The 27039-nt window shown below is 43.0% G+C and overlaps 1 protein-coding gene across 4 annotated transcripts in view; it reads left to right on the plus strand.

Annotated features, from left to right (window-relative positions):
- The window catches only part of tnrc6c2 (trinucleotide repeat containing adaptor 6C2), a 50849-nt gene extending 23816 nt beyond the window's left edge, over positions 1-27033 (plus strand). Inside the window, exons 4-23 of one of the 4 annotated variants that reach the window (XM_020597087.1) lie at positions 1270-1677; positions 8986-11460; positions 12521-12724; positions 13279-13445; positions 13573-13650; positions 13932-13989; positions 14301-14443; positions 14804-14950; positions 16969-17115; positions 18214-18333; positions 18692-18775; positions 19365-19659; positions 19911-20075; positions 20594-20785; positions 22476-22625; positions 22843-22950; positions 23581-23796; positions 25101-25174; positions 25496-25635; positions 26285-27033. In XM_020597087.1, the coding sequence (XP_020452743.1) occupies positions 1270-1677; positions 8986-11460; positions 12521-12724; positions 13279-13445; positions 13573-13650; positions 13932-13989; positions 14301-14443; positions 14804-14950; positions 16969-17115; positions 18214-18333; positions 18692-18775; positions 19365-19659; positions 19911-20075; positions 20594-20785; positions 22476-22625; positions 22843-22950; positions 23581-23796; positions 25101-25174; positions 25496-25635; positions 26285-26633 (5720 nt within the window). In that variant the 3' untranslated portion in view covers positions 26634-27033. Of the gene's footprint in view, positions 1-1269; positions 1678-6616; positions 7218-8985; positions 11461-12520; positions 12725-13278; positions 13446-13572; positions 13651-13931; positions 13990-14300; positions 14444-14803; positions 14951-16968; positions 17116-18213; positions 18334-18691; positions 18776-19364; positions 19660-19910; positions 20076-20593; positions 20786-22475; positions 22626-22842; positions 22951-23580; positions 23797-25100; positions 25175-25495; positions 25636-26284 lie in introns of those variants that run through there. The other 3 variants (XM_020597090.1, XM_020597088.1, XM_020597089.1) reach the window with 3 other exon arrangements.
- The last annotated feature ends 6 nt before the right edge of the window (positions 27034-27039 follow it).

Raw genomic sequence — 27039 nt, forward strand, 5'->3', positions numbered from 1 at the left:
TTTAATGCATATTCACTGTTCTTTCTGTGTGTCAGCAGGTAGACAGCCATCTGGATTAATGTTCACTGAGAGGGTCTCTGTTGTAGCTGGGCTTTTAGATGAGCTCTTGGCAGACACATTGAATACCTCTGCTCTGTAAATGAGCTCGAACCTCCAGTGTGGCAGCTTTGCTTTTAATTGCTAGAACAGCAGTATGGAACTGTTAGAGCAGTTCAGAATCTCACAGTAGATAGACTGAAGCTGTAATTAATAAATTCTTTCTGTCCCATTAATTTGCCCCTTTGAGGAAAAAAAAGCATCTCCCGTTCCTGTATTTCTCTCTTTCCACGTCTCTCTCCTTTCTTGTGTGACAGTAATAGTGTATCTGTATCAGTACTGTAGAACACAACGTCATCACCTATTCATCCAAGAAACTTGACAGCAGTGCTTCTGTCACTAGCTATGAAGGCAGCCATTTCTGTGGAGCAGGAAGCGCTCCAATAGAGTAGTTCTACGGCAGAACTACTTCCCTCTCCACGGTCCTGCTAATAATAACACCTTTCAGGCTAAGGCCCAATTAGACAGCTGGCTAGCCACTGAAACCACAAGGAAAGGGTCAGGCTGAGGCCAAACCAGCAGAGAAAGGTGCGTGTGTAAGAGAGATGAGAAAAGAGCAAGAGAACAGAGGGTTGCAATGAGGGAAGGAGCTGTTTCCACGTGTGTGTGTGTGTGTGTGTTCAGCCAGCAGAAAAGAAATATGACCTTTTCACAGAGGATGCCTGGGCCAGTAACATGTGTTCAACAACAGGCAGCACGAGCAATTAACTTAAAGCAATAGTTCACACAAAAATACAGCGCAGAGACAACGATATTCAATTAAATGCCTTTTATAAATGCCTGCTGAGTCCTATACCTAAAACACAGGCCACAAACATTTACACAGGCCACATGAAATATGTCTGACGTTAAATCTTTAAAGATCTTTCACATAAATAGGATTTTGAATATTTTTAGTTGTACTCCTGTTCCTTCACCACATGTGAGTTTCATATAATAATATTGTAACATTAAAAATACAATTTAGGTTACCAAGGAAGTCATTAAACTAGACTTGCTAAAAAAAAAAAATTCACTTTCTATTTTTGTCACCCTTTGTCCAGTGTCAACTTTACCCAACCTAATATCATTTCTCTTCTATAAAGGTCAAATAGTGAGTTAACCCAGACATTAATACTTTGTGTGTCTTTCTGTGTGTATATGCTTGTGCGCCTGTGTATTGTATCTATCCAGTGCCAGAGCCTGCTCCCACTAAGCCCAGTCCCGGCCCACCCCACCACCTCCACCTCACCAGCCCTACGCTGCCCCTCTCCTCCTCCTCCTCCTCTTCTTCTGGCAATGGCAAGCGCGCCTCCTACAGTAGCCAGCTCGCAACTCAGACTCCCCCTCAGCAGCAGTGCCAGTTGTCTTCTGCCAGTGCTCGCTACCCGCCCAGAGAGGTGCCCCCACGCTTCCGCCAGCAGGAGCACAAGCAGCTACTGAAGAGAGGCCAGCCGCTGCCTGCAGGAGCCCTCGGCGACCTCCCCCTCTCCTCCTCCTCGTCCTCCTCTTCACCCTCATCATCCTACTCTCCTTCTTCTACAACTACCAGCAGCACTACCCCAAACTCTGCCACGACCACTGCAGGCAAACGCCACCCAGGTTTGTGTTAACAAAGTTCAAACAAATTGCACTAGAATAGATTTCTGGTGTTTTTTGTTTTTTTTTTTGCATTAGACCTTTCAATATGTGCAAATTATTCATCTTAAAACTTCATTTATTTAGATTTTGTTACTTGCTTTCATGCATATTGGTTGTATTTTGGCTACATCCTTAGTGAAATGTCACTTGATAAACTCAGTAACTCGTCTTTTAAATCTAGCATCCTGCGTTGACATTAGCTTTTCTCACTTTGATTATCCTGAATTTAGTTTATTTAGGATCCTACATCCACTATGTACTACTTCATTCCAGAGTTGGAATTCAGTTTGCCTTGGCACAGATATAGTGGTATGTAATGTCGAATTGACATATTTACTGCATTGTAGGCAACAATAAATTACATAGTGATTCTAATTGTAGTTTAACAGAGCACCTTGACTTCCTGTCAGCATAAAATATATAGCTCCTAAATTATGTGGAAAGGCTGACTAAATTAAAGCCCAAGACTCAAGTCTCATGTGTTTTCAGTTGCTGCTGCCCCTGCTTTTTGCTTATACTTTCCTCAGAAAGGAGTCTGTAGCTATATGCCTGTTTCCAAAGTAGTTCTGTGCTATTAGGACGTGCAAGCCTGGAACCTGGTGCTTGCAGCACTAGGAATAATAATGCCAAATTCCTGCAAAGGCTAGGAAAACCCTGTTTAGATGAGAAGAACGTGGTTCAGTTGTTTGATCTTCTGTCTACTGTTTTTCTTCACACAGAAACACATACTCAGATCTCTATAGTCAGAGGTGGTCTTTTTGATTTTTGGATTTTAACCATTATTTATACTTTTTTTGTTATCTTGAACTCATCCTTGCATTCTGAGGGGTTAATTTTTTTTCTGTTCATAAAGCAGCCATAGCCATTTGCTGAATGGTGTGGCAGCACCTCACATCCTCTAACGTGACACACTGTAACTTTGAAGGCATAGATGTGAGGATATCTCTGTAGCACGCCACTGTGTTTTCACATTCAGCGCTCTGAGCAGGAGCTAGTGTGAACATCTGCTCGCGTCTTTGAGTTGCTTTTGTCTCTGTCTCGTTCTTTCATTTAATCAGCTCTGTTTTACTTCTTGGTGCTGTCTTTCATTACTGACTCAACATTTGTTTGGAGAACAGCGGGCACTTTATTAAACAAGCCTGCAGCAGCTGTGCTGCATGGCTAGCTTACCTACAGAAACTGTGCAGCCCTCACAGAGGGAACTGGTCCTTATATGTCATGTCTAGTCACTGTTGTACTGGTTCTTGGGTTTATGCCATCAAACAAAAGGCTGTGATAAAATGTTGAATTGGCCTTTTCTCTCAGCATTTCACAAATAGCATTTAAACAATGTTAATTGATTTTGATTCCTATGTTTTAGTTTGGGAGCTGAAACGTTTACCTCTCTGTATGCAGCTGCTCAGCGCAGGGTCTTCTGAGCGGTTGGTCAGGATCTAAATATGGCTCCAACTCAATCAAGAGTTAGCAACATCTAATCCTGTTTAGATTTTAAAGAATCGGCTTTTCTCTTGGCCTCCAGAATAAGTGCTTTAACATCTAATGTCATTGTTATTATCCTAGTCCAGCAGTTGTTGTCCTGATTGAACTTTACCTCACCCTGGTTTTCCCAGGGGGCTCTCAGTACAAAAAAACCCCTGCTGCAGAGTAACCACTAGCTGTGTTTCCACCTCATTTGCCTCTCGTTCTTGATTCTGGCATACATAATTTACAGAGCGAACATTCTAGTTAAACTCGCTGCTTGGCAGTTAAAGATTTTAGAGGTAGTTTGCTTACATATTTATTCTTAACAGTACAACTTTTTGTAGCTGAAGCCTTTGAAAAGAAAGGATATTGTGAATTTTATGCTAGTTGGATCTGTTAGGTTTCAGCAGCAGCAGATCTGAAAATGTAAATTAAGTAGAAGCAGAACAAACTTATGTTTGCATGACTTCTGCTTTTGCCAGACTCCATGTTTGCAACTCTGTGTTCTGAACTTGAAAGCATGTAAACAAATTACATGGAATTAAGTTAATTGACATGTCAAAATGGATGTACATCAAAGCTAAGAGAACAATTTATGGCCCTTTTCAAAATCTGAATCTAAATCTGTTCATATATCATGTTATGTACACTGCCTGAAAGTACAGGCAGTGTACATGTATATACATACGTGTCACTGTATGTAAAGGATTAACTATGCTTTGAGGACACATTTCTGACCTCTGCTCAGGTTACTGTGGCCCACAGGGATGTGATGATGTGATAGTTCTCTCACTCAGATACTCAAACACTTTCTCACTTTTGCACGTGTGCACATGCAAACACCAACACGAGTACATAGATGTAGTGGCTGTGTCTGTGCAGCATTAAGAACAAACACTCTAGTGTGACCTAGTTGTGTCCTCTCAAATCTGTCTGCCTTGCAAGCCAGCTGGCTCAGGAATGTATGCAAGCACACGTATAAACACTCAGTGTGGTATTATTGGGTAGATGTCCACTGGTGGTTCTGGGCTTTATTTTTTTACCCAGTTTTGGTTCTTTTGCTCACATTTACCTCAGAGAATCATCCTGCTTTCTTTTAAAGGCAGTATTAAATTTATGCAAAGTGTGTGTGAAACATTCCTACAGGCTGTCCACACAACACTCCATTCCCTCTGTCTGAAAGGCAAACCCCCCCCTAGATTCAAGATCATTCACAGCGCTCCCACATAATCTCTGTTCTCTCAACCTCATTTAATTGTCTCAAACACCAGACAGAGACCCCGTGTCTCCCTCCCTTTGCTGCACCCACCATTCCCATCTCTCCAGCTGACCGTGCACCATTAAATAGTCCAAAGCAGCCAGCAGCCATCCAGACAGGCTCCCAGTAGCAGGTGCTGGAGTGGGAGTCTCTTAAGACTATGGGAACTACAGCCCAGCAGCTGTTTACTGGTCACCCAGACATGTAGCCAGAAGGCACTCTGCTTGGTGCTGTTAAACACTTGGCCCTTTCATTCGAGCTCTTTTGATGTACAGGTAAAGCGGTTTAGTCAAGTTAAATCCTCTGTGCAGCTTTCAGTAAGAAATTGCCCTGCCTGTCCTTCAAATACCATCTCACGAAAACAGAGGTCTACTGCTTATTTATGTTTTAACAATCATCAATACTACATAGTCATAACGAGGACAGGGAGATATAGATTGCCCCATGTTCTGTGGCTGTGACATGTACGCACACAAGTGAGACAACCCCCCTAGTGGCTTCATTAATCCAGGCTCTTTCAGGGAAACCAGAGAAGTCACCATGGCCTCAGCCTCCTATTTTCTCTCTCCTCTCTGCAGAGGTAAACTGACATGAGCAATGAGCTTTTAAACCCTCCTGTGACCATTCAGTTAGTCTTTCTTTTTCTCCCTGCTTCCGGGAAAAACAAGTGCGTGTTGTCTTTGATGCAAGTGGGCATAAAGCTCCTCTCAAAGAGAAGATGGAGAGAGTCTATTTGGGGGACAAAAGACTACTAAACGTCCCCTCCTGCTCTGGTTCTAGTGTTGCGTCACCCCACAGTTTGCACTGAGAAACCTTGATTAGTCTGTGGTTCACAATCAAACTGAAGAATTCATTTATTACTACACCATTTCTCTTAATCTGTTCATGTTTTTCTCTCACCGTCTCCCTTTCTTTTCCCTTGCCACTGTCATGCCAGCCCCTCCCCCCAGACTTTTTTCCATCTCTCTTTACCATGGTCTCCCTCTCTCTTTCTGTCACCCTGCCTTTCATTTCATTCCAAGGGGAGGGGAGGCATTTAATTCTTGGCTACCTGCCCATTTCTGTAATGGCAGGTTGCCTCATTATCAGCTCATCTCTTGCTTATTTCTGCTTCAGTCCTGGTAAGCTTCAGTGTGTTGATATTGTTTCATTTCACTTTTTCAGCACAGGCATTGGTGCTGTACTCATCATTAGGAAATTTTGGTTATTATTTAGTTGTAGTCCAGGTTCTATGCAGGAAAAAGGCATGGACTTGCACATACATGCACACTAAATGGCTGCCTCGCCCCCTGTTGGAAGCATGAGGAGCCACACAGGGCCGCTTTGTTTTTATTTTTGACCTTTTTCATTCATAAAGCATAATCAGAGACTGCCCTCATAATTGCAGGCAGCCACATTACTGACACATGATTGCAAATGGTGAATGGGAATAATTGTCCCCCTTTGTTTTTTATGTTCAGCTTGCACCCCCCCACTCGCCCACCCCCACCGGATTACTGCTTTGCCAAGAATCAGCAAGACATTCTGTTGGAATGTCTGAGAAGGGAATTAAAAGGGGAACAATTGAGGCATGGTGAGGTGAAAGGAAAGAGTATGTTTTGCTGTAGTCTGCACATGCATGCATGTACATATTTATAAGGTTAGACACAATAGCATTAACACATATACAGTATAATGCAATCTATCATAATAGTCCCCTGATAAAAGCTACTTTTCTGTAGCTTATAATGTTCCGTTTTTGTTGGAGCAGGTACCTGAATTTGCTATTAGCATTGCATACAGTAACAGAAAAGTCTCTACAACTGCATATACCATAGGCCTGAGATGTTGCTCAGTCACTCAGTAGTAGCTTGCTGCAGACATACTAAGAGGATGTCTGCTGTTTCCCATCCTTGCATGGATGTGTGTAAGCACTCTGTGTGGCACTCGTGCACCTCTCCTCAGCAAGCATGTGCCAAATCAATAGATCTGAAATTTTGCCAGATCAGCTTTTCGTGACGCACTTTACACACACACACACACAACTGTGATGGAACTGAGACCTCATTCTGTCTTGCAGGCAGTGATACTTGATACCTGAACCTCAATTTGGATGCAGTTCACTTGTTGTGTAACTAAGATAAATGTACAACTAGGGCATTCTCCTTTTCATTGCAGCACTATATAGTGAAAGCTCAGATGTCACAGTAATCAAACTGCTATATTCACTATTGCTATATGTATTGCCTTGGACTTGTTACACATCATGCAGACTGAGATGAGGCATCACCCTTAACTATTAAAACCAATTTATTGCCAGAAGACAGAAAACTCACAAAAAGTCCAATTAAAGTCTTTCTGATTGAAGACTCACATCTGCTTCTGTTTTTAAAGACTGAACAACTTCTAACGTTCATCAAAAATTGGCACAGATATACTGTAGAAGTTGTGATGTTTCAGTAGTTTGAGCATAGCTGGTTGCAAACTGAACGCAGTCTAGTGTTGGTGTGCGTATGTATGTGCCATCAGTCGACGACCTTGTGTGATAAGACTGCTTGGGGAGTAGAGATAAGTATGGTTAGGCAAAAACTGCATTCACAACTGCTCTTGTGGCGTATTTCGCAGTATCATAAAACCACATATCTGCCAGTATGTGTGTGCATGTCCACACACCTCAAAGAAATGTCCCTCATCTGACTGGATAGTTTTGACCACTGGTTGTTTATCTCATGATGGATAACTTCTGGCTGCTATTGAAATAACCGAAACAATCTGATGGAAGCTAATGGAAAAGTAATGGAAGGTAAGGCAGTCTAATTACCAAACGAGACAGATATTTTGCAAACACAGCCTTGGTCTTTATAATTAAAGGTTAGTGAGCCACGCTCCTGCAGCTGTTTTGTGGGGTAGCTAGAAATGTATTATTGTTTATTAGGCTGCTAATACTTGACATTCACACTGTCTGGAATTGCACTTTGCTCATATTTAATGTGTTGCAGCCACCTTTATTAGGTGTTTATATTTCCATAAAGAATATGACATTTGTATAAGAATACATGTACATACAGTAACATACAGTATTTACTGTTATCACTGCTTTACCACTTCCTCTATTCTGAGCGTTGGAAAACAACCAAGTTCAGATAAATATCTAGCTTTCATGCACAGTTTTGGCTATTTTACAATGCACATTAAGTTTCCTTTCTTTTCATAAAGTAACTGGATGAATTTTTCTCTTCATATGCTTGGTTGACTTGTGTGCTGGTGATATTCGAGGTAGTTCTCATCTGTATTTTAGCCCATTATACGAGGCCGGCCAAATGCTTTGGGATGTATGCATGCTAGATTGATAGCCTCCCTGCTCTCACCCACCAACATTAATAAGATCATTGATTAGCTGCCTCCCACTGATTGATTACCCCTTTACAGCATTGACTCAGTCTATTATTAGATCCCCTTTTGCTGGGATGCTTTTGTGCCTAATAAAATTGCTTGTGTGTGTGTGTGTGTGATATTGTGTTGATTAAACTACTTTTGGAAAAGCTGTTTTTGAAAGTGTGGTACTGAATTTGTAGAGCATGCTTACATGTCTGAAAGTAGCAGGACCGGATTTAAAAGTGGTCTTTTGTTCCCAGATAAAATAATGATCTAGAGGTAATCACAGTTAAATGCATTCCCGTGCATACACATACAGTATAATGTATATGGGAAGTAGTGAGAGGCCAGAAGACATGCACCCATATTCGTACAAGCTTGTAGGAAGTATTTTGTGGTTGCTTAGTGCATTGCAGTTAAAGGAGGAGTAGGCTTGACAGAGCGTAGGGAGTGATGGATGAGAATCCGTCCTGGTTTCATTCCAATAAATGAGCGGCGTTCCACTTGGGCTTCCCTTCACAACCCCAGCCAGCTAAGCCGCAATAGAGACGAATGGGCCCTCTCACTTCTGGGTGTTAGAGGAAAGCAGAGGGGAGAGGGGGAGAAATTAAAGGGTGACGAAAGAGGTGGGGGCAGAAAGGGTGAAAGAAGACAGAAAAAGAGAGATTGGGGGTTTGGTAATAGATAAGGGCAGTTAGAGAGTGAGGAGGAAATAAGGGGCAAAACAAGACAGCAAGGAAAGTGGAAATGAGTTGGAAAGAGAAGTGAGAACTGAGGTTAAATGAAAAGTTAGGGTTAAAGAGAGGAGGAAAGAAGGACTGGTAAACGAAAATACATGAGGGCTCCGTCTCTGCGTTTCTGTTTGCCTGACTGCACCAGGACAAGGATATATGGGTATGCCATAGCTGATATGACATGTAACGCACTTGGCTGCGCATTCTGATTGTGTGTTGGATTGTGGAATGTGCAAGTGTGCAAGTGATAAAATTGGTCCAGGGGACTAACAGGCTACAGTATATTACATGATGGTCCTTAGTGTCACCTAATGTATTCATGTATCACCCACCCACCCATTTTTTTAATTCACTCTTTCTCTACTCTTGTTATCTCTTCTTTATCTCTTGCATTTCTACATCTTTTGTCACACATATCCAATTTGACCTCTCTTCTCTCTCTCCCTGTCTTTTTCTCTTTAGACCTATCTCTCCAGAGTGGCCCTGGTGCCCAGTATGAGACCTCTCACTGGGGAGCTTCTTTGTCAGTTGACAGCCCCTCCAGTGCCAATAGCTGGGACAAAGTGATTATTGACGGAAGTGATACACAAGCTTGGCCCACCATCAGTCGTAGTAGTGACCCAAGCCAGCCTATAATACCAGAATGCCCCTTGGGCTCAGCTAGCTCTAACTCAGACAACAGTACTGTCGCTACCACCAGTAGTAGTAGTTTTCTGAGTATGGCCACAGGTGCCGCAGGCCAGCAGGCCCACTACCCTTCACTCAAAGCTAACAATAACATGATGACAGGACCTGGGTCAGCCAACACATTAGTTGGTAGTAGAGGTTGGGGCTCAGATGGGAAACAAGATGGTATTAATGGTGGTTGTGTAGGAGGGCCCAATAACTGGGGCTCTCCCAATTTTAACTTGAACCTCAATCCCAATGCCAACCCATCAGCCTGGCCTGTTCTGGGCCATGAGGGTGGTGGGGGTGGTGGTATGGGCCCCAATGGGGTGTCCAATTCTTCATCTCTCCCACCAGGTATTAATGGCAATGGAAATGTGGGAAAAGGGAGTCTGGGAGGTGCAGATAATAGTGGGGGAAGTTGGGTTAGCATGATATGTGCTAACAAAAATGATCAGCCACACTCTTCAACCAACACAAACTTATCCTTTAATATGGAACCTGCTAACCTTAACTCTGATGGACCAAACCACACTAAGCAACAACAGCAAGCTCAGGAGCCTATGAGCCCTATCCATGGGTTAACTGGCTGGGGAGGTCAGTCACCCACTGAGTCATCCCAGCTCAATGGGGACACAACAGGCAGCTCTGTATGGTGTAGTGGAGAAACCAAGGCAGCTGACTCCCCCAAGGACTCAAGCTGGGATTCAACTCCATCTGGAGGCCTATCTGCCTGGGGCCGCCAAGGCAGTGGTGGTGGGAGTAGTGGAAGTGGTGGCTGGGGTGACTGGGGGAAATCCTCTGGTGGTGTAGATACATCTAAAGGTTGGGACTCTGTAGAGGCTGGAAGTTCTGGATCGGGCCAAGAGCAGCAACTTAGCTCATGGGGCCAACAGCCTCGAACAGCCCCAGCAAGTGAGGGTAGTGGAGACAGCAGTGAAGGTCGATCTTGCTGCAGAGACAGATCCTCCAGCATGGATTTTGCTCCTTTGCTACCCCGGCAGGACTTGGACCCTAGGGTGCTGAGCAACTCAGGTTGGGGACAGACCCCCATCCGACAGCACACTGTATGGGAGATGGAAGAAGCCAACTCTGATGATGGGAAAAGCTGCAGCAGCAGCAGCAGCAGCACAGACACCATAGGAGGCTCCAGCTCTAATGGCGGACCCTCATCTACCAATGGAGGTACCATCAACCCTAGTATTGGCCCCAGTCAGAGGCCTGGGTCTGGAGGAAAAAGTGACAGTGAAGGCTCATTGTCCTCGAACTGGGGAGCCCCTCCACCCCAGCCAATCCAGCCTGGATCAGGATGGGGAGAATCCCCACAGTCACTCAGCAAGACCTCAAATGGTCCAACCAGTGGCTGGGGAGACCCTTTGCCTACTAATGGTCATAAAAGTGGGGTTACCGCATCCTGGGGTTCTGAGGACAAGTCACCTAGCTGGGATGATGGCCTAACAAAATGCCAACCTACTAGCTGGGGAGAGGGTCCCAAAAGCTCGCATGGCTGGGGCAACAGTAATGGGGGATCTAACAGCTCCAGCACAGGGGACTGGGTGGAGCCCGAGGTCAAGAACAGTGGACCTGCCAGCAGCATGTGGGAAGAAGGAGGGAATGGATGGAAAGAATCCCCCAGAAATGGAAATAGAGGAGGAGGCTGGGGTAAGCTGGCTCCTGCTGCCAGTAATAGCAGCTGGGGTGAGACCCCACGTGCCAATGGCCCTGTACAAGGAGGCTGGGGCTCTTCCAAGCCCCAGGAAAGTAGCAGCAATAGCAGCACTGGCAGTGGAGGAGGTGGCAGTATTGGTTCCTGGGGTGGTCCTGGTTGTGTGAAACAGAACACCTCTGGCTGGGGCAATGTGAGCAAACATGACCAGGGCATGGAGCCCACTGGCTGGGAAGAGCCCTCCCCTCCCTCCATTCGCAGGAAGATGGAGATTGATGATGGAACATCCACCTGGGGTGATCCCAGTGCCTACAACAAGACTGTTAACATGTGGGATCGCAACAATCCCAGTAGTAACCCAGGCAACAGTGGCCCACCTCCCAGTAAGAATGGTGGAATGATCATCCCCAACAATAACAACAACAATCACTCTGTCAGCACAGGAAACAACAATCACCATCACACGCATCACATGCACCACCATCCCCATCACAGCCAGCCCCCAGCTCACCTGCAGCACCATGGAAACAACAATGGGTCAGCCAACAATGGCGCCTCGCATCCAGGTGCAGGTCCCCAGGGTAGACCCCCCCTCACCAACCCAGGTAATAAGATATAGCTGTGCTGTTATATTATTCTATTTGCAGTTAAATTCATATTTGATATTCTGAAAATGCTAAGAAAGTTCATAATCTCTATAAGACACTGTTTGTATGTATCATGCAGATTTTTCTTAAAAACATCTAAACCTGACATATGAACCTGAAAGATTTTCAGAATTAGAGTTAATAATTGAATCCACTGAGGTATGGAGACGGACAAAGTTTGTGTTGTTATATTAGGCACATTATATTCGTAAGTACTCTTGACTTAGATGAAGATCAGATCATATTTTATGACAAATTAATGCAGAAAACCATTAAATTCCAAAAGTTTCACATACCTTTTTTTGCCACTGTAGTAGAAATGGAAGGGCTTTTGTATCCAAAACTCTCTTCTAGTTTTGATCGTGAATGAGTCTATTGCCCCCTGCAGTTTGCCAGTTGTACTACATGTACCATGGCACATCACAACCTCTTTAAGACACACTTGTGCTGAGTACAATAAAATCTAATTAGCCATCTCTAGTGAAGCTAGTACAGAGAGAGTGGAGCGGTAGAGTTTGCACCAGCTTTCATTCATCTCCTACATACACACACCACCAGACAAGTCTGACTGAGGTGGTCAAAGGTCTGCTGCTGTTTGTAGGAGGCTGGCATGAAAGGGCTCTATACATAGACAACTTAGTGCAGGCTTAACTGACAAGTGTATTGTTACTTTCTCTTATTAACATGTCACTGCATTTCATTATGAGGCCTTGTGTGACAAAAATACAGACTTTCCACCTCTGCGGTGCTTTTCATTTGATTGGATTTCCATATTATAATTTTGAGTAAAAGTCAGTTAAAGGTCTGACTTGTGCATAATGCAGATTTGAAGCCAAGATGTTTTCAGACACATTTATTGTCTTACTACTTGAGAGCATCCCTCTACTGTTTGATACTTAAAAAAAGGACTAAAGGGGAATGATGTATAACTGCAAGATAAAACTTGAATGAAGATTTTTGCTGTGGTGAGAATCACTCATCATTTTTTTTTTCTTTACTAATTGATGTCTTATTCCAGGTTGGGGAGAGCTTCCCAGTGTTCAGCCTAAGTCAGAGCCTGCTTGGGGAGAGCCAGCAGCTCCAACATCAGCTGTGGACAATGGCACCTCTGCCTGGGGCAAGCCCCCAGCTGGAGTGGGAGGATGGGGAGATGGCGGCCACAAGGCCTCTGGACCCTATGGCAGGGCCAGCGGACCTACAGGTTCTGCTCCCTGCAAGCCAGGTAACACCCACGAATGAATACTGTTTGCAGGCACAGTGACACGTGATGTCAGCTATAATAACAGTACAATGTACAGTAGATTTTTCTGCTTCAGTTTCTTTGTATGATTGTCACTGTAGGCATCTGGGTTCAGACTGTGTCCAGTGTTACCATACCTCCTGTAAAAGACTGATTGATGGTAATTCCCAGTATCTGTGCACTAGCACACTTCAGTTAAGGGACCAAAACAGGAAGTTTCTTCAGGTCTGTACCATCTGTGCCAATTCTGATGGTGCTACTGCACTGTTGCTGGGATTAAAGCAATTCCACGTCTTAGTAGGCCTTTGTTATTTCTTCTGAAATGTTGGAAATGGAAGAGGTGTTGGGCAAAAATGCAAAATTTCAAATGGCAACAGTGGCACCAAGTGGTTGGTTTGAAAATTACCTGCTGCTCCTTCTGAAATGGCTTGTGTATTTACAAGGTGCATGTAGCATACACAACAGACACTGTGTAAACAACTTGCTTACTGGTGTTTTCGCACATCTATATTCTGCTTTTAATGTCTCTTCCTCAGGCCCCAAACCTATGCAAGATAGCTGGGGAAATGGAGGAGAGGAGATAGGCATGTCTACCAGTCAATGGGAATCAGAGGATGGGGACATGTGGAACAGCCCCACCTCCCAGGAAAGCAGCTCCTCCTGCAACTCTTGGGGCAATGGACCCAAGAAGGGCCCAAGCAAGGTCAGAGAACACACACAATGATTGTCATTAATATACTGGCAAATGTTAATAATGGGAATCAATGTCATTTTAAGGAGCTACATTATTGGTAAAATGAATGAAAAATATTTTGCTTGTGTGTTGTCAGGGAAAGATTGGCAACAAACCAGATGAGACCTGGATCATGAACCGTCTTATCAAACAGCTCACTGACATGGGCTTTCCGGTATGGAAAGATTGACCTTCACTGACATATAACACTGACGGGCTTTCTTTTAGGGGGGTCTTTGTTATAGTTTTTATAAAAACCCAAATCAGTCACAAATAAGCTACTTTTAATAGAAGTATTCTGCTATACTGAATAGAAACAGTTAAAGGGAAAATAAAACCATCCAGCAATAAATTCAGTGATCTAAGCTCAAGAAAACTGTTCAGCTAGGGGGAAAATGACCTCTAACCCTCCCTATAATTAAGCCATTATCTCTGACATGCATGTTTATGTTGCAGAGAGACCCTGCTGAGGAGGCTTTGAAGAGCAACAACATGAACCTTGACCAGGCAATGAGTAAGTTCACCAACATATTCATGTGGTTTGCACATCCTTGTGTATGTATTGTGAAACAATGATATGGTTTGAATCAGTGTAAGCACTAATATGCACCTTTTTGTATCTTAAATAAAGGAATTTGTAATTCAACACTGTCGCTACAATCCCCTCTTTGATTCAGCTGAGAATGATACCAAGCTGTACATTTAAATACCTTTAAAGCACATGACTTAATTAGAATATTGTATTATGAATTGGTTTTGTCACAGAGTATATTTTCTTGACTAGATTTCATAATAACCTTTGCCATCCTTCATGTTTGCTTCTAGGCGCTCTGTTGGAGAAGAAGACTGACCTGGACAAACGGGGCATGGGCATGTCTGATTACAGCAACGGCATGAACAAGGCCCTGGTGTGTCGGCCCTCTGCACTCTCCAAAGACCCCTCCGACCGCACCACCTTTCTCGAAAAGGTAAAAAACAAGCCACAAGTCTTTCCAAGCATCTTTTGGAAATGATAAGTATAGCAACAAAAAACATAAATACATGGTGGTACTGTTTCTCTTACTTGCACTTTTGTCGGTGCTTTGTTTTTATATTTCTCTGGGCATTTGCTGTTTTATAATTTTACATAGTAATTATTTTGGCATGTGGTACAAAGAAAGGTTAAGAAGAGTTATGAATTTTAATATCTCATCATTCCTGTGATCAGTAAAAATATTTGCATAAAATCTTTCTTTGCATACTTAATTATTTGTCTGTGATGTGTAATGATTAATGCTTTTTTCTTATCTCTCCACTTCCCTGCCATCCATTTACTCTGCCTGTTTCAGGATGGTGTTCTGTCAGATGATGCCCCCCCATCACCGTTTCTGCCTTCCCCCAGCCTAAAGCTCCCCCTGGCCAACAGTAGCCTTCCTGGGCAGGGTCTGGGACAGAGCAGCCCGGGGCTAGCCATGCAAAACTTGAACAACAGACAGGTAAAACCTAGACTACACAATGCCACATGAAGTAAACTGAGTTGTAAAATATAACAGAAACACTGTTACATAACCCAAATAATAGAACTATTCTATGTGAGGCGTATATTTTCTGTTAATATTGAGTTAACGTTGTTCAGACTGTGGTCATTTTTTGACAATATAAGGAACAGCAATATGTTTCACAGTGGGTTTTAATATACAGAATAGTGAAAAACAGAGTTTCCATCCATCCATTTTCCTCCGCTTATCCGGGACCGGGTCGGGCCTCCTCCCGGTGGGACATGCCTGGAACACCTTCCTAGGAAGGCGCCCAGGAGGCATCCGAAAGAGATGCCCGAGCCACCTCAGCTGGCTCCTCTCGATGTGGAGGAGCAGCGGTTCTACTCTGAGCTCCTCCCGGGTGACCGAGCTCCTCACCCTATCTCTAAGGGTGTGCCCGGCCTCCCTGCGGAGAAAGCTCATTTCGGCTGCCTGTATCCGGGATCTTGCCCTTTCGGTCATGACCCAAAGTTCATGACCATAGGTGAGAGTGGGAACGTAGATTGACCAGTAAATCGAGAGCTTCGCCTTACAGCTCAGCTCCTTCTTCACCACGACGGACCGGTACATCGACCGCATTACTGCAGAAGCTGCACCGATCCACCTGTCAATCTCCCGTTCCATCCTTCCCTCACTCGTGAACAAGACCCCAAGATACTTGAACTCCTCCACTTGAGGCAGGAACTCTCCACCAACCTGAAGGGAACAAGCCACCCTTTTCCCGACTGAGAACCATGGCCTCGGATTTGGAGGGGCTGATTCTCATCCCAGCCGCTTCACACTCAGTTGCAAACCGCCCCAGTGCACGCTGGAGGTCCTGGTTTGATGGAGCCAACAGGACAACGTCGTCTGCAAAAAGCAGAGACGAGATCCTGTGGTCCCCAAACCGGACTCCCTCCGGCCCCTGGCTGCGCCTGGAAATTCTGTCCATAAAAATGATGAACAGAACCAGTGACAAAGGGCAGTCCTGCCGGAGTCCAACATGCACTGGAAACAAGTCTGACTTACTGCCGGCTATGCGAACCGAGCCAACAACAGAGTTTATAGCTTCAAAATAGAGGAGAGGAAAAATGTTGAAATTTGAACCAGCAACATACTGTAGATGCACAGCGCCTGTGTGTCCTCAATTAACACTGTAATTATTCAGGTCAAAACATAATTTTCTCGACAGTCTGTGTTTATCACACCCCCAATTCAAAACCATCATTTTAAAATTGAATGCCCTTGTGTCTAGGATTTAAGTGTATATGATGCAGCAATGGCAACAACATAAATTGAATCCATTCTACACACACACGCTCTCAAATGTCTGCTTTCTATTACTCACTTATGTGTGTATGACCTTGCCTGAAGTACCCATTGAAATCAGACAGTTATGCTCTATCAAATATCAACCCCAGAGGCTGCCATGGCCCAGAAAAAATGCAGTGTGTCCTTGAAGCCCAAACAAAGGCACTGTAAGCCAGTCTTTTTTTTCTGTGCAATGAATAGAAAGACCTCTTCAACATGGAATTGAAATTCTGGATGAAGCTGCCACTTACAGACTAATTGTTTTGGGACATTCAGAATGGTGACAATTTTATGATCTAAATAATTAGCTGCCCTCAGTTAGTGTTCAGTATATGCCTTGGTGCACAAGGTGCGGTGTGAAGTTATTAGACCTTGCTGTGCACATTGTAAGGACCTTTTTGGCAGATTTGTGATACTGAGCTATGTTTGAAAAATGATTTTAGATATTGTTACAAGGACTAGGAATGTCACGAACCCAAGCTAGGCTTTTGAATTTGCTTTTCCAGTTCTGTTCAAGTGCACTCACTTGGGTATTGAATGGAACCATCATATTTGTAAAGACCTGACAGTGCTCCATTGGTGACTTCAGCTCAGCTCTTCAGTTTTGACAAGGCATGAAATGGCTTCAGTAATGTGAATGAGCGTTGCGGTTTTGAAGAACTTTCATTGTGCCTTCGTATTTGCAGATACCAAGTGGAATGTTTGGCAGTAGTGGAGCAGCACAAACCCGGGCCATGCAGCAGCAGCAGCCGCCTCCTCAGCCACCAGTGCCACCTCTGAGCTCCTCCCAGCCTAGTCTACGTGCTCAAGTGCCTCAGTTTCTCTCCCCTCAGGTAAACAAAATCGCATAGTATTGATATATTGGGTGCGTAGCATAGAGTTTCGTCAGTTCATCACCTGCAGGACCAGGAGAAAGCTGGCTGGTGGAGTGTACTGAGTTTCCTATGCAGCAGGAAACGCTATTTGATATCCTAAATTGTAAATATTGTTTTCTCTGCCTATGTATGTTTCTTTTGTATCTTTTCCTCATTTAATGTCTTACTCTATTTGTACTCTTACTTTGACTTAATTAATGTGGTAACATGCAGGCCAACATCCTCTAAAACAGTAAGCCACTGTAGCCATCGTAGTCACACACAGGCAGAAAGAATTTTAAAAGACCCGGCGCACATCCGTCATAAAGATTTTGAATTATTACCCTCAGGGAAATGGTTTCTAGAGTTTCTAGATGAGAGTTGAATAGATTCAAAAGCTCATTTATTCCTGTATCGGCGAAATCTGTGAATGACAGCCTTAAAAAGCTATATTGTTTATTTATATATGTTGTACCTCTGCTAAATTTGTTCACCTTAACTTCACTGTTTTCTTCCATTTTAATCTGATACTGTTTTTAATTTAATGTTTGATTTTATATTATGTTTTTATATAAAGGTGCAACATGATGTTGGGGACAAAATAAGTATGTCTATATCTATCTATTCATATCTATCTGTAATTTATTCTGCATCATAGTTATGCTGAAACACTCTTAACAATTGGAAAATCAGGCTTTGATTGCTTATATTTATTCTCCTCCTTCTGTTTGTTTTTTTTTCATTTACTAATCTGATTGCCATCTTTGACAAGAAGCCAAAACTGGTAGTATCATTTCAGTCTGTAATACTCTTGGAAAAGCCAAGATTTTAAAAGTAAACCAGTGGAAATATATTGTGAAGACAGATAGAAAGATTATCAGACTTCATTGTCTGAGAACAATACAATGGCTGTTTCAACCTCTTGACTTTAAGACTCCTCTGCCAGACACTTTCCTCCTTGCATGCACCGCAACTAGCGTTACATTGCAGGAAGCTGCTGTGGTGCAGTTGTTTTGATGTGCAGTGACTAACCTGCCATCTTCTGTTTCTGCTTCCCCATTCTCCTGTTCCCTGCAGGTCCAAGCACAGCTCTTGCAGTTTGCAGCAAAAAACATTGGTCTGAATCCTGCACTTTTAACCTCACCAATAAACCCTCAACAAATGACCCTGTTGTACCAACTTCAGCAATTGCAAATGGTGAGTCAACATTCCTCCTTCCGTCTGGATTTATAGCCCATCTTATACTAAAGGGCCTGAGGCAAAGAATGCATGTTAAGGGTGTTTTTGATGAGGACCAGGCTCTAGTTTAAATGGAACAGAAATTAAAGCCAGTCACACAATACTAAAATGTCTTATTTTTCATAATGTCTTGATGTTAGCTTTGAATATATTTTCAGATTTACTGAGTTATGTCCAGTATTTAATTAAGAAGATGTCTATTTGAAAATTTAACAAGATTTGTCAGATCCTACCAGTTGACCCCTCTCTCCTACTTGGCTGTATTTTTCCCTCCTGTAATGTATTGATTTATTTTTGTATTGTAATTTTGATTCAGGCGTACCAGCGTTTACAAATCCAACAGCAGATGATGCAGGCGCAGCGCAATGTTTCCGGCCCCATTAGACAACAAGAGCAGCAAGTGAGTCAACAAATGAGTGTGATCATAAAAGTCATTTGCTATCTGTATGTGACCGCATGTCATCACTGACTCAGACCACTGTGACACAACTTCTTTCTTTTTTTTTTTTTTAAGTCAACAGATGTTTTGGCATGATACCGTAACAACATGCAGTGAAGACAAGTTGCACAAAGGAGTTGCACAAGCTTTAAGAGATTTGTGTGGGAACAGATACTTCTTGTTGAATAAAGAGAGCTTGTTCTCCTTTTGTGAGGTTTTGTTAAACAAATGCCAGTAATGAAGCCTTTGTGAACAAGTGTTCATAACCGTTCACAACATTTTCCCCCAGCTGTGCCTTTTAATAATCTATTCTTCCTGTACCCGCCCTCGTTCTGCCGTGATTCTCTGTTGTCTTCTTTTCACTGTCTACCTTCATTTGTACAATACATCATCATAATTCTCATCTTTCTAACCTCAACAGTTTTTTTCTTCCTTCTTCTTATGTCTCTTTATTTTTCCGTCCTTCTTGCTTTTGCCAAAACAGAATTTGCTTAATCTTCTCGCCAATACGTCCTTTTATGATACAGTATTGTGCTGTTTTTTCCCCCAGGTTGCACGTACAATCACCAACATGCAGCAGCAGATCCAGCAGCACCAACGTCAGCTGTACCAGGCACTGCTGATGAAGCAGCAACTTCCCTCTCATTCCTCCTCCTCTTCCTCATCCTCCTCCTCCTCCTCCTCCGCCGGTCTGCATCCCCCAAGTGGCCCTGCCGGAGGCCCTGGCTCCGGCAAATCAACCCTGGACCCCTTCACAGGCCCACACCAGGCTCAGAGCCTTGCCGACACACTGCACACCAAAGAGCCGCCATCATCGCCCAACGCCTACAGCACCTACCCTCTCTGTGAGTCTAGGACAGGGACAACACAAGGTTAAACAGAATTTTTTTTGGCATGATCTTTGTCTGACAAAATGTGGCCTGCTTGTTGAGAGTAGCAGTTTTTGTGTGCTACCTCCTACCTTAAGATATAGCAGTCCATACTCATACCATACAGTGTGGAGTTTTCCTGTGTTTTAACTGGTACAAACAAACATCTTCTACCATTCACATGCCTATTCTGAATAAATTAAAAGATATTTTTTTTATGTGTGCAGCTGGACTGAATCCAAACATGAATGTAAACTGCATGGAAGTTGGGGGTCTGTCCCTAAAGGAGCCCCCTCAGCCCCAGTCCCGCCTGTCCCAGTGGACACACTCCAACTCCATGGACAACCTCCCTGGCAACTCCTCAAACATGGAGAACAACCTCAATAAGCACGGTAGGTTGGAGAAGAACACAGGTGAGCCTGCGCACATTCGCAGAAAATCGGGATTCAAATAAAAATGAAACCATATTTATGGAAGACATCTAGTGATGTTATGATATAAATAAATTGCCATGCTAAATAAATCTATACATTGTACAGATTCTGTACAGTGCCCTTGCACACTGGTTGTATTGTTAATTTCCACTAGGCAGCTCATGTGTTGTACAATACAGATAACAGCTATAATTCAGTAGGGATTTAAATGTAATCCCTCTTAACAGGTGCAGTAGTTCTCTTCTGCACAGGGCAGATGAATGGACTTTATGGATTGTTAGACATATTGAACATTTGCAAAGTGTGTTTGGTGTTTTGCTGATATGGTATAAAATAATAAGTATTCTTAAAACTGATATTATAAATAGAAGTGAGTTACAAAGAGTTTGGCGAACTACATAATTCCTATATTTACTTGTAATAAATTCAATTTGTTGCATGTTTTTGTTTATATGATTTGTGTTTGTTTATACTAGGTGCCATATCTGCTGCCTCTACTCTGGGCCCCCCTGGGAAGCCCCCCCAGCTGGAGGACTCGTACAGCCCTTACAATCTAATATCCAGCTCCGACTCACCCACCAGCCCCCTGGTGCCCCCAGACAGCTGGGGCCAGGGCAAGAGCCCTAACGAAAAGATCTCCAATGGGACCAACATTAACTGGCCCCCAGGTGAGGACGTGAAAATATTAAAGCTGTGTGTTTTTGTAATCCTGCTTTTTTTAATTATTATTATTAATGCTTGCTGTCTTCTTAGTCTTCATTCCTTTTCTGATTTTGGTGTTTTACCAGTTGTCTTCACAGTTATAGTCACAGATTATTGTGATGGTCAAATCTGAGGGGAGCATAGCAACAAAAGTGTTTTACACACAACTGCAAAAGGCAGTGATCAGATTAGGCCTTTTTCATTCTGTCATAGCAGGTAAAGCACAGATTATACTAATAACATTAACATTAAGCCTGTACCCCAGGAAGTCAGAACAGTGTGACACTGAGCCAGTCTGCACAAGGTCAGGACCTTGAAACAGAAGGAGCTAAATAAAATTGAGCCACAGTTTATTTTATTATTGACATTTGTGCTTTATGGCCAAATGTCTTCAGTAAAATTATGGCTATGGCCAACCACAGTTCTCAACAGGAACAGCAGTTACCATATTACCTGAAGAAACTGGGGAAATACATACAAAAGCTCACTTCAACCATTGTATATATTACAAAAAAGAGCAATAAGAATTGTGCATAAGATGGGGTACAGGGATCACACCAATGGAGCTTTCATACAGTCTAAATTGTTAAAATGTTCTGATTTAGTGGGATATAAGACTGCTGTGTTTATGTATAAAGCCAGGAACAATTTATTACCTGGTCGAATGCAATAATTTACCTGATGTTTTTGTAACAAAACTGTTGATTTGGGGCATATAAGGGTTTAATTATTCTTGCAGCAAGGGAGCATTCAATACACACAATATGGTTGGAAGAAGAAAATGCTCAGAGAGCCGGTCTCTCTGAAAGTCATTTATACAGTCAGACTTAACAGTCGTGGCAAGTTCTGTGTCATCGTTGGCTCCTGGAACAGATACAGTATGGCTGTATCTCTACAGTTCTACTGCTTATGAGAAGTGAGTTGGTGTAGCACACAACAGCAAAACACAATCAGTAAAGTACATACGGTATCTAAATATGTATGGTATCTATTCTAGATCTACTCTTTGCAAGTACAGAACGTATAATAATTGTACTGTGGGTTACTTGATGTTACTGTCTCTTGATAAACATTTTTCCAACATTACTGTATCAATATCCATCCATCCATTTTCCTCTGCTTATCCGGGACCGGGTCGCGGGGGCAGCAGTCTAAGCAAAGATGCCCAGACTTCCCTCTCTCCAGACACTTCCTCCAGCTCCTCCGGGGGAATGCCGAGGCGTTCCCAGGCCAGCCGAGAGACATAGTCCCTCCAGCGTGTCCTGGGTCTTCCCCGGGGCCTCCTCCCGGTGGGACATGCCCGGAACACCTCCCTAGGAAGGCGCAAATTGATATTGGATTAGCATTTGTTGGATATGTGTAAAATTATGTGTGTTGACATATCAAATGTCTTTACATGCTTGAAAGAATAAATCAAATCAAATCAAATCAAGTAAAGCGTTTTGAGGAAGGGACAAGTCTGGGCAATGTGATGCCACCGCAAGTTCAAAATGCAATGCAAATGTTTTCACTACAAATTTAAAAAAGAGGAACAAGAGTAATGCCAGCAGTTGCATCATCAAGTAAGGAAGTCATGTGATGACGGGCTAAGTTCCTCAATATACGATATTGTTTCAGTAACCCCTCATTCGGCTGTTTTTGTTTCTCCTACCTTAGAGTTCTGCCCAGGTGTGCCATGGAAGGGCCTTCAGAACATTGACCCTGAGAATGACCCCAACATGACCCCTGGCAGCGTCCCTAGTGGGCCCACCATCAACACAAACATCCACGACGTAAACCGATACCTGCTGAGGGACAGGAATGGAGGTATGAACAGAAATGAGGCCAGAGATATCAGTTTAAGACCATCAGTGAACTTACAGAACACATACTATGAAAAGTGAACCAGATGAGAATTAATAATCACTTGCACCAGCTCACCCAGGTGATCTTCACCACAGGCCCCAGTGTCATGTGCTTGTACTAGTCTCATGAAGTTACATGTGTTGTTTTCTTCTCCTCTGTATGTGGTCACAACACATAGCCACTTCCCCACATCAGAATGGCTCTCTGCCTCCAACCAGCAGTGACTGGCCAGACAGTGGCTGCTCTAGCTCTTTCAGCCTGTCGTCCTCTGATGGAGACAGCTCAGGTACACAACCGGAGTACCTCTCCTCATCTGAATGGGAGCCCTTAGCCTTAAATCAGTGATGCAACACTCCTCCTTACTTATCCTAAACCTTACCCAACTCCTGACCCGTGTTTATGAACCCTCTTATTCTAAGTCACACCTAAACTTGTTCCCTCATCTCAGCAGACAACACCTCTACTCACACTATAACAGCAACGTCAAATGTGACCTTCAACCTTCTGTGCCTCTTTAACCTAACCCACAAAAAGAAAAACAAGCCTCACCCCAGCTGGTCCTGCACCAGTACACACCCTGTTTTGTGTGTGTGAATTCAGTTCTCTTTGTGATGTGATTTGTAAAATATAATATATGTAGACACTTCTTTTGTATCAGCACCCTTTTTGATTTTTTTTCCCAGTTCACTATTAAAATATAAAGCTTTTTTTTCACTCGGGATTGAAGAAATGACTTTTTAACGCTTTAAATTTCAGTAGTAATACAAAGAATCATGTCAAACAGCAGTATAAGCCACTAACCCCTTGTTCATCATACTTGGGTTTAAAACATTTGGCACTGCTTTTAGATGAGTGCCATCCACATCTTTGTCTGTAACTTAATATTCTCTTAAATGTCTTCCCATCCTCTATAAAGGTAAACTGTCTGACATGAAGTCCACCTGGTCCCCAGGACCTATCTCCCAGAGCCAAGCCTCTCTCTCCCATGAGCTGTGGAAAGTCCCGCAGGGGCCGCGCAGCACCACGGCTCCTTCTCGGCCCCCACCGGGCCTGACCAATACCAAGCCCTCCTCCACCTGGGGTGGCAACTCACTCGGCCTGGCCCAAGGCTGGAGCGGCTCCTACTCCTCTGGTGAGCGCTCTGCTCTACATCAACTGTACTTCAGTTCTATTCGAAGAGTGCCTTATGGCACAGACTGGAAGTCATACAAAGAACATAGGACAAAAATATCTTTTACAGGTGCTGAACCAACAACGGCTTAAAGGCAAAAAGCAAGAAAAACAGTCTGCACACTGTGTTAAGCTCCCAATAATTACATTCAATAGTAGCCACGTTTCAACCCATACAAGATCTTTCATCAGGCATTATTGATAATGCTTGACGACAAAACGTTGCTGCTATTGAATTAAATTTTTGGGTGGTTGACACACTATGCAGACTTTGTTCTTGCTACAGATCATTCTTCCAGCCTTTCCAGCTAACCTACAATTTCAAGTGTACTTCAAATTATAATGTTGAAAGATGTAAACAAACAGATGCAGAAGTTTTGCCTATATTTGTTTATGCTGTCCATATATATTCTACACATGTGAAACATTACCAAAGTTTTCAGGTTTCACTTTGCAGGATTTCTCTTTATATAGACAAGATCTTATATTATCTTAAAATAATTGTAATATAGGTCTGTTAACTTATGAAGAACTAAATATCATTTTGTTGCCAAGATTTTTACTTTGAAATTGCTGTCTTGAAGCTATTTACAACATTTATAGTAAATCAAAAGGTTTCAACAAAATCTTGGAGTGTGACTTTCACCAAACGAAAACACAGATGTTAGTTCCCCTGTGATGTAGTTCACACCCAGCAGCATGAAGATGCATAGGTGTGGGACTGTGCACTCACAGTACTCGCTGTATAATTGTTGGGTGAACACACCCTGCCAAACTGACATTTTGAGGTTTACCGGCACATCGAGAAACCACATTGATACATCATATATAGATGACCTTGTTTTGACTTGATATGTGAATTGAAGAGGAAAAAGAACTTTCAGTGGTGCACGCAGAAATAGTGTGTGGAAATGTGTGTTGAAAATGGTGAAATGTGTCACTTTTGTTGTTTGATTTTTCTGTTTAAAAAAGTTCAATTCTGACATCAAGTCCACTGTACAGCTCCAGGGCAGCTTTTTAAAATAGTAAATGGTAAAGTAAACACACTTACTTTGAAATACAGTAAGTTTCCCTTTTGTATTTATATTAAATGGCTACAGACACTTAAAATATGTTATTCACTTTGTATTGAGCCAGTACTTTTGAAGAGAGGAGCCTCTTCAGGCTTCTTATCCTGTATTTTGTCTATTGGACTAATGTAAATGACTGATGTAAACACAATAGCTTGTACTAACAAAAACGCTCTAAACTTCATTTCTGTTCCAGAAGGAACCACCTGGAGCACCGACAGCTCCAACAGGACCAGCAGCTGGCTGGTGCTGAGAAATCTCACTCCACAAGTATGTATTCTGTGCTGCCACAGTGTAATGAGTAATGCTAAGATGTAAATACATCTCAAAATAAAATTTCATCAAAAGGCTTAGTGGCAGCATTATGCCAAATAAATTATTTTGTGTATTTAGTTTTTCTCTTATGAAGCCTGATACCAAGCACTTGCATTTTATTTACAAAGTTAAGAAAATAAAAGTAAAATGAAACCAGAAATCAAAGGACAAGGAGTGGACAGTGAGAAAGGGAATTAAATGTGAAATAGATGAACAAACTCAGATAGTAGCTGTAATTGCAAATTTATTTATTTATTTATTTTTTTTGTGCTCCAGATCGATGGTTCGACTCTGCGGACCCTGTGCATGCAGCATGGCCCCCTGATCACATTCCACCTCAGCCTGACCCAGGGGAACGCCGTGGTGCGCTACAGCTCCAAGGACGAGGCCGCCAAGGCCCAGAAGTCCCTGCACATGTACGTCTCAGCAAAACTTTGCTCAGGGAACAGAAACTAGACACATTTTCTTTTCTTTTTTTTTACCTCTTAACTTTTACTGCTTTCCATATTTTGAAAAGCAGCTTTAACAGAGAATGAAAACTGGGAGCACTTGGGGAAACCCAGTGTTCCTGGTTACATATTGTAACATGCTGAGTTCAGTGCAGACGGTGTTATTTTTATATTTTGGTAGTCACATGAAAGAGGAGGTGATGAGTCACACTGTAGTCAGCTGTATTGTAATATTACATTTAATATGACTACAGGTATTAGAATGGGAGAAGACACCACTATAGAGCCAGTTTGAGGGACTGTTTTATCTGTGTCTAAGATTTGTCCCTAATTTTGTTTTGCTAATGGTCCCCGTCACTGTAGCTGGTTGACATGGAAACATAATGCAACACATGACCCATTTTTCATAATAAGCAGCAAAAAAAATGTGGTTGTAGCACAGAAAGTGTTATAACGTGATTAAGTCCTAAATAACCAGTAGCATTTGCTTAGAAAATGTGTCAGGTGTACGCTGGCCTATTTTTACACAGAGACTGATTTTCTAAACATTAAGACTCTTTGTTCCATTCATTTTTGGCAGGCTTATCATAAGATTTCCCCTTTTGCCCTCTCTAAGGTGTGTGCTTGGAAACACCACCATCCTGGCGGAGTTTGCCGGCGAGGAGGAGGTGAACCGCTTCTTTGCACAAGGCCAGTCACTAGGGGCAAACACCACTAGCTGGCAGGCCAACCCGGGAGCCAATCAAAACCGGATGGGCGGGGCAACCCAGTCCCACTCAATTGGCCAGTGGAGCAGCGGCGGAGGTGGAGGCAAGGCCAGCGGAGGCGACATGCTGTGGGGCGGGGTGCCCCAGTATTCTAGCCTGTGGGGACCGCCAAGCGGAGAGGATGCCCGTGTGATCGCGAGCCCCACCCCCATTAATACCCTGCTGCCTGGAGATCTGCTGAGTGGGGAGTCCATGTAGGATGATGCCACTATACACTAACCCACCAACCCACCACCGCCATGTCATGTAAGGCGTCGGTGAAGGGCGGGGTGAAAAAAAAATTCAGTATGAACAGGAGCAAAGCCCAAGCAAATCATGTGGCGATAATCAGTATCAATTTGAACTGTGAATTGTGAATCAGAAGGCTGGAGTCCCTACCACACAGACTGCCAACTACAGTCCTTCTGTTTTACTTTTGTCCTTTCGGTTTGGTTTACCTTGTTTTGGGGGGAAAAATTATTTTTTTTTCCCTTTTACTATTTTTGAAATGCATAATATGGAACTAACTGAAATGAGACACAACACAAAGAAATCTTTTAAGTGTTTTTTAGTTTTTCCATAAGTATAGACACTCTGTGTGAAGTGTTTTTAGAAGAAGCAATCA

The sequence above is a fragment of the Monopterus albus genome, unplaced genomic scaffold (genome assembly GCF_001952655.1).
Source record: "Monopterus albus unplaced genomic scaffold, M_albus_1.0 scaffold32.1, whole genome shotgun sequence".
NCBI lineage: Eukaryota > Metazoa > Chordata > Actinopteri > Synbranchiformes > Synbranchidae > Monopterus > Monopterus albus.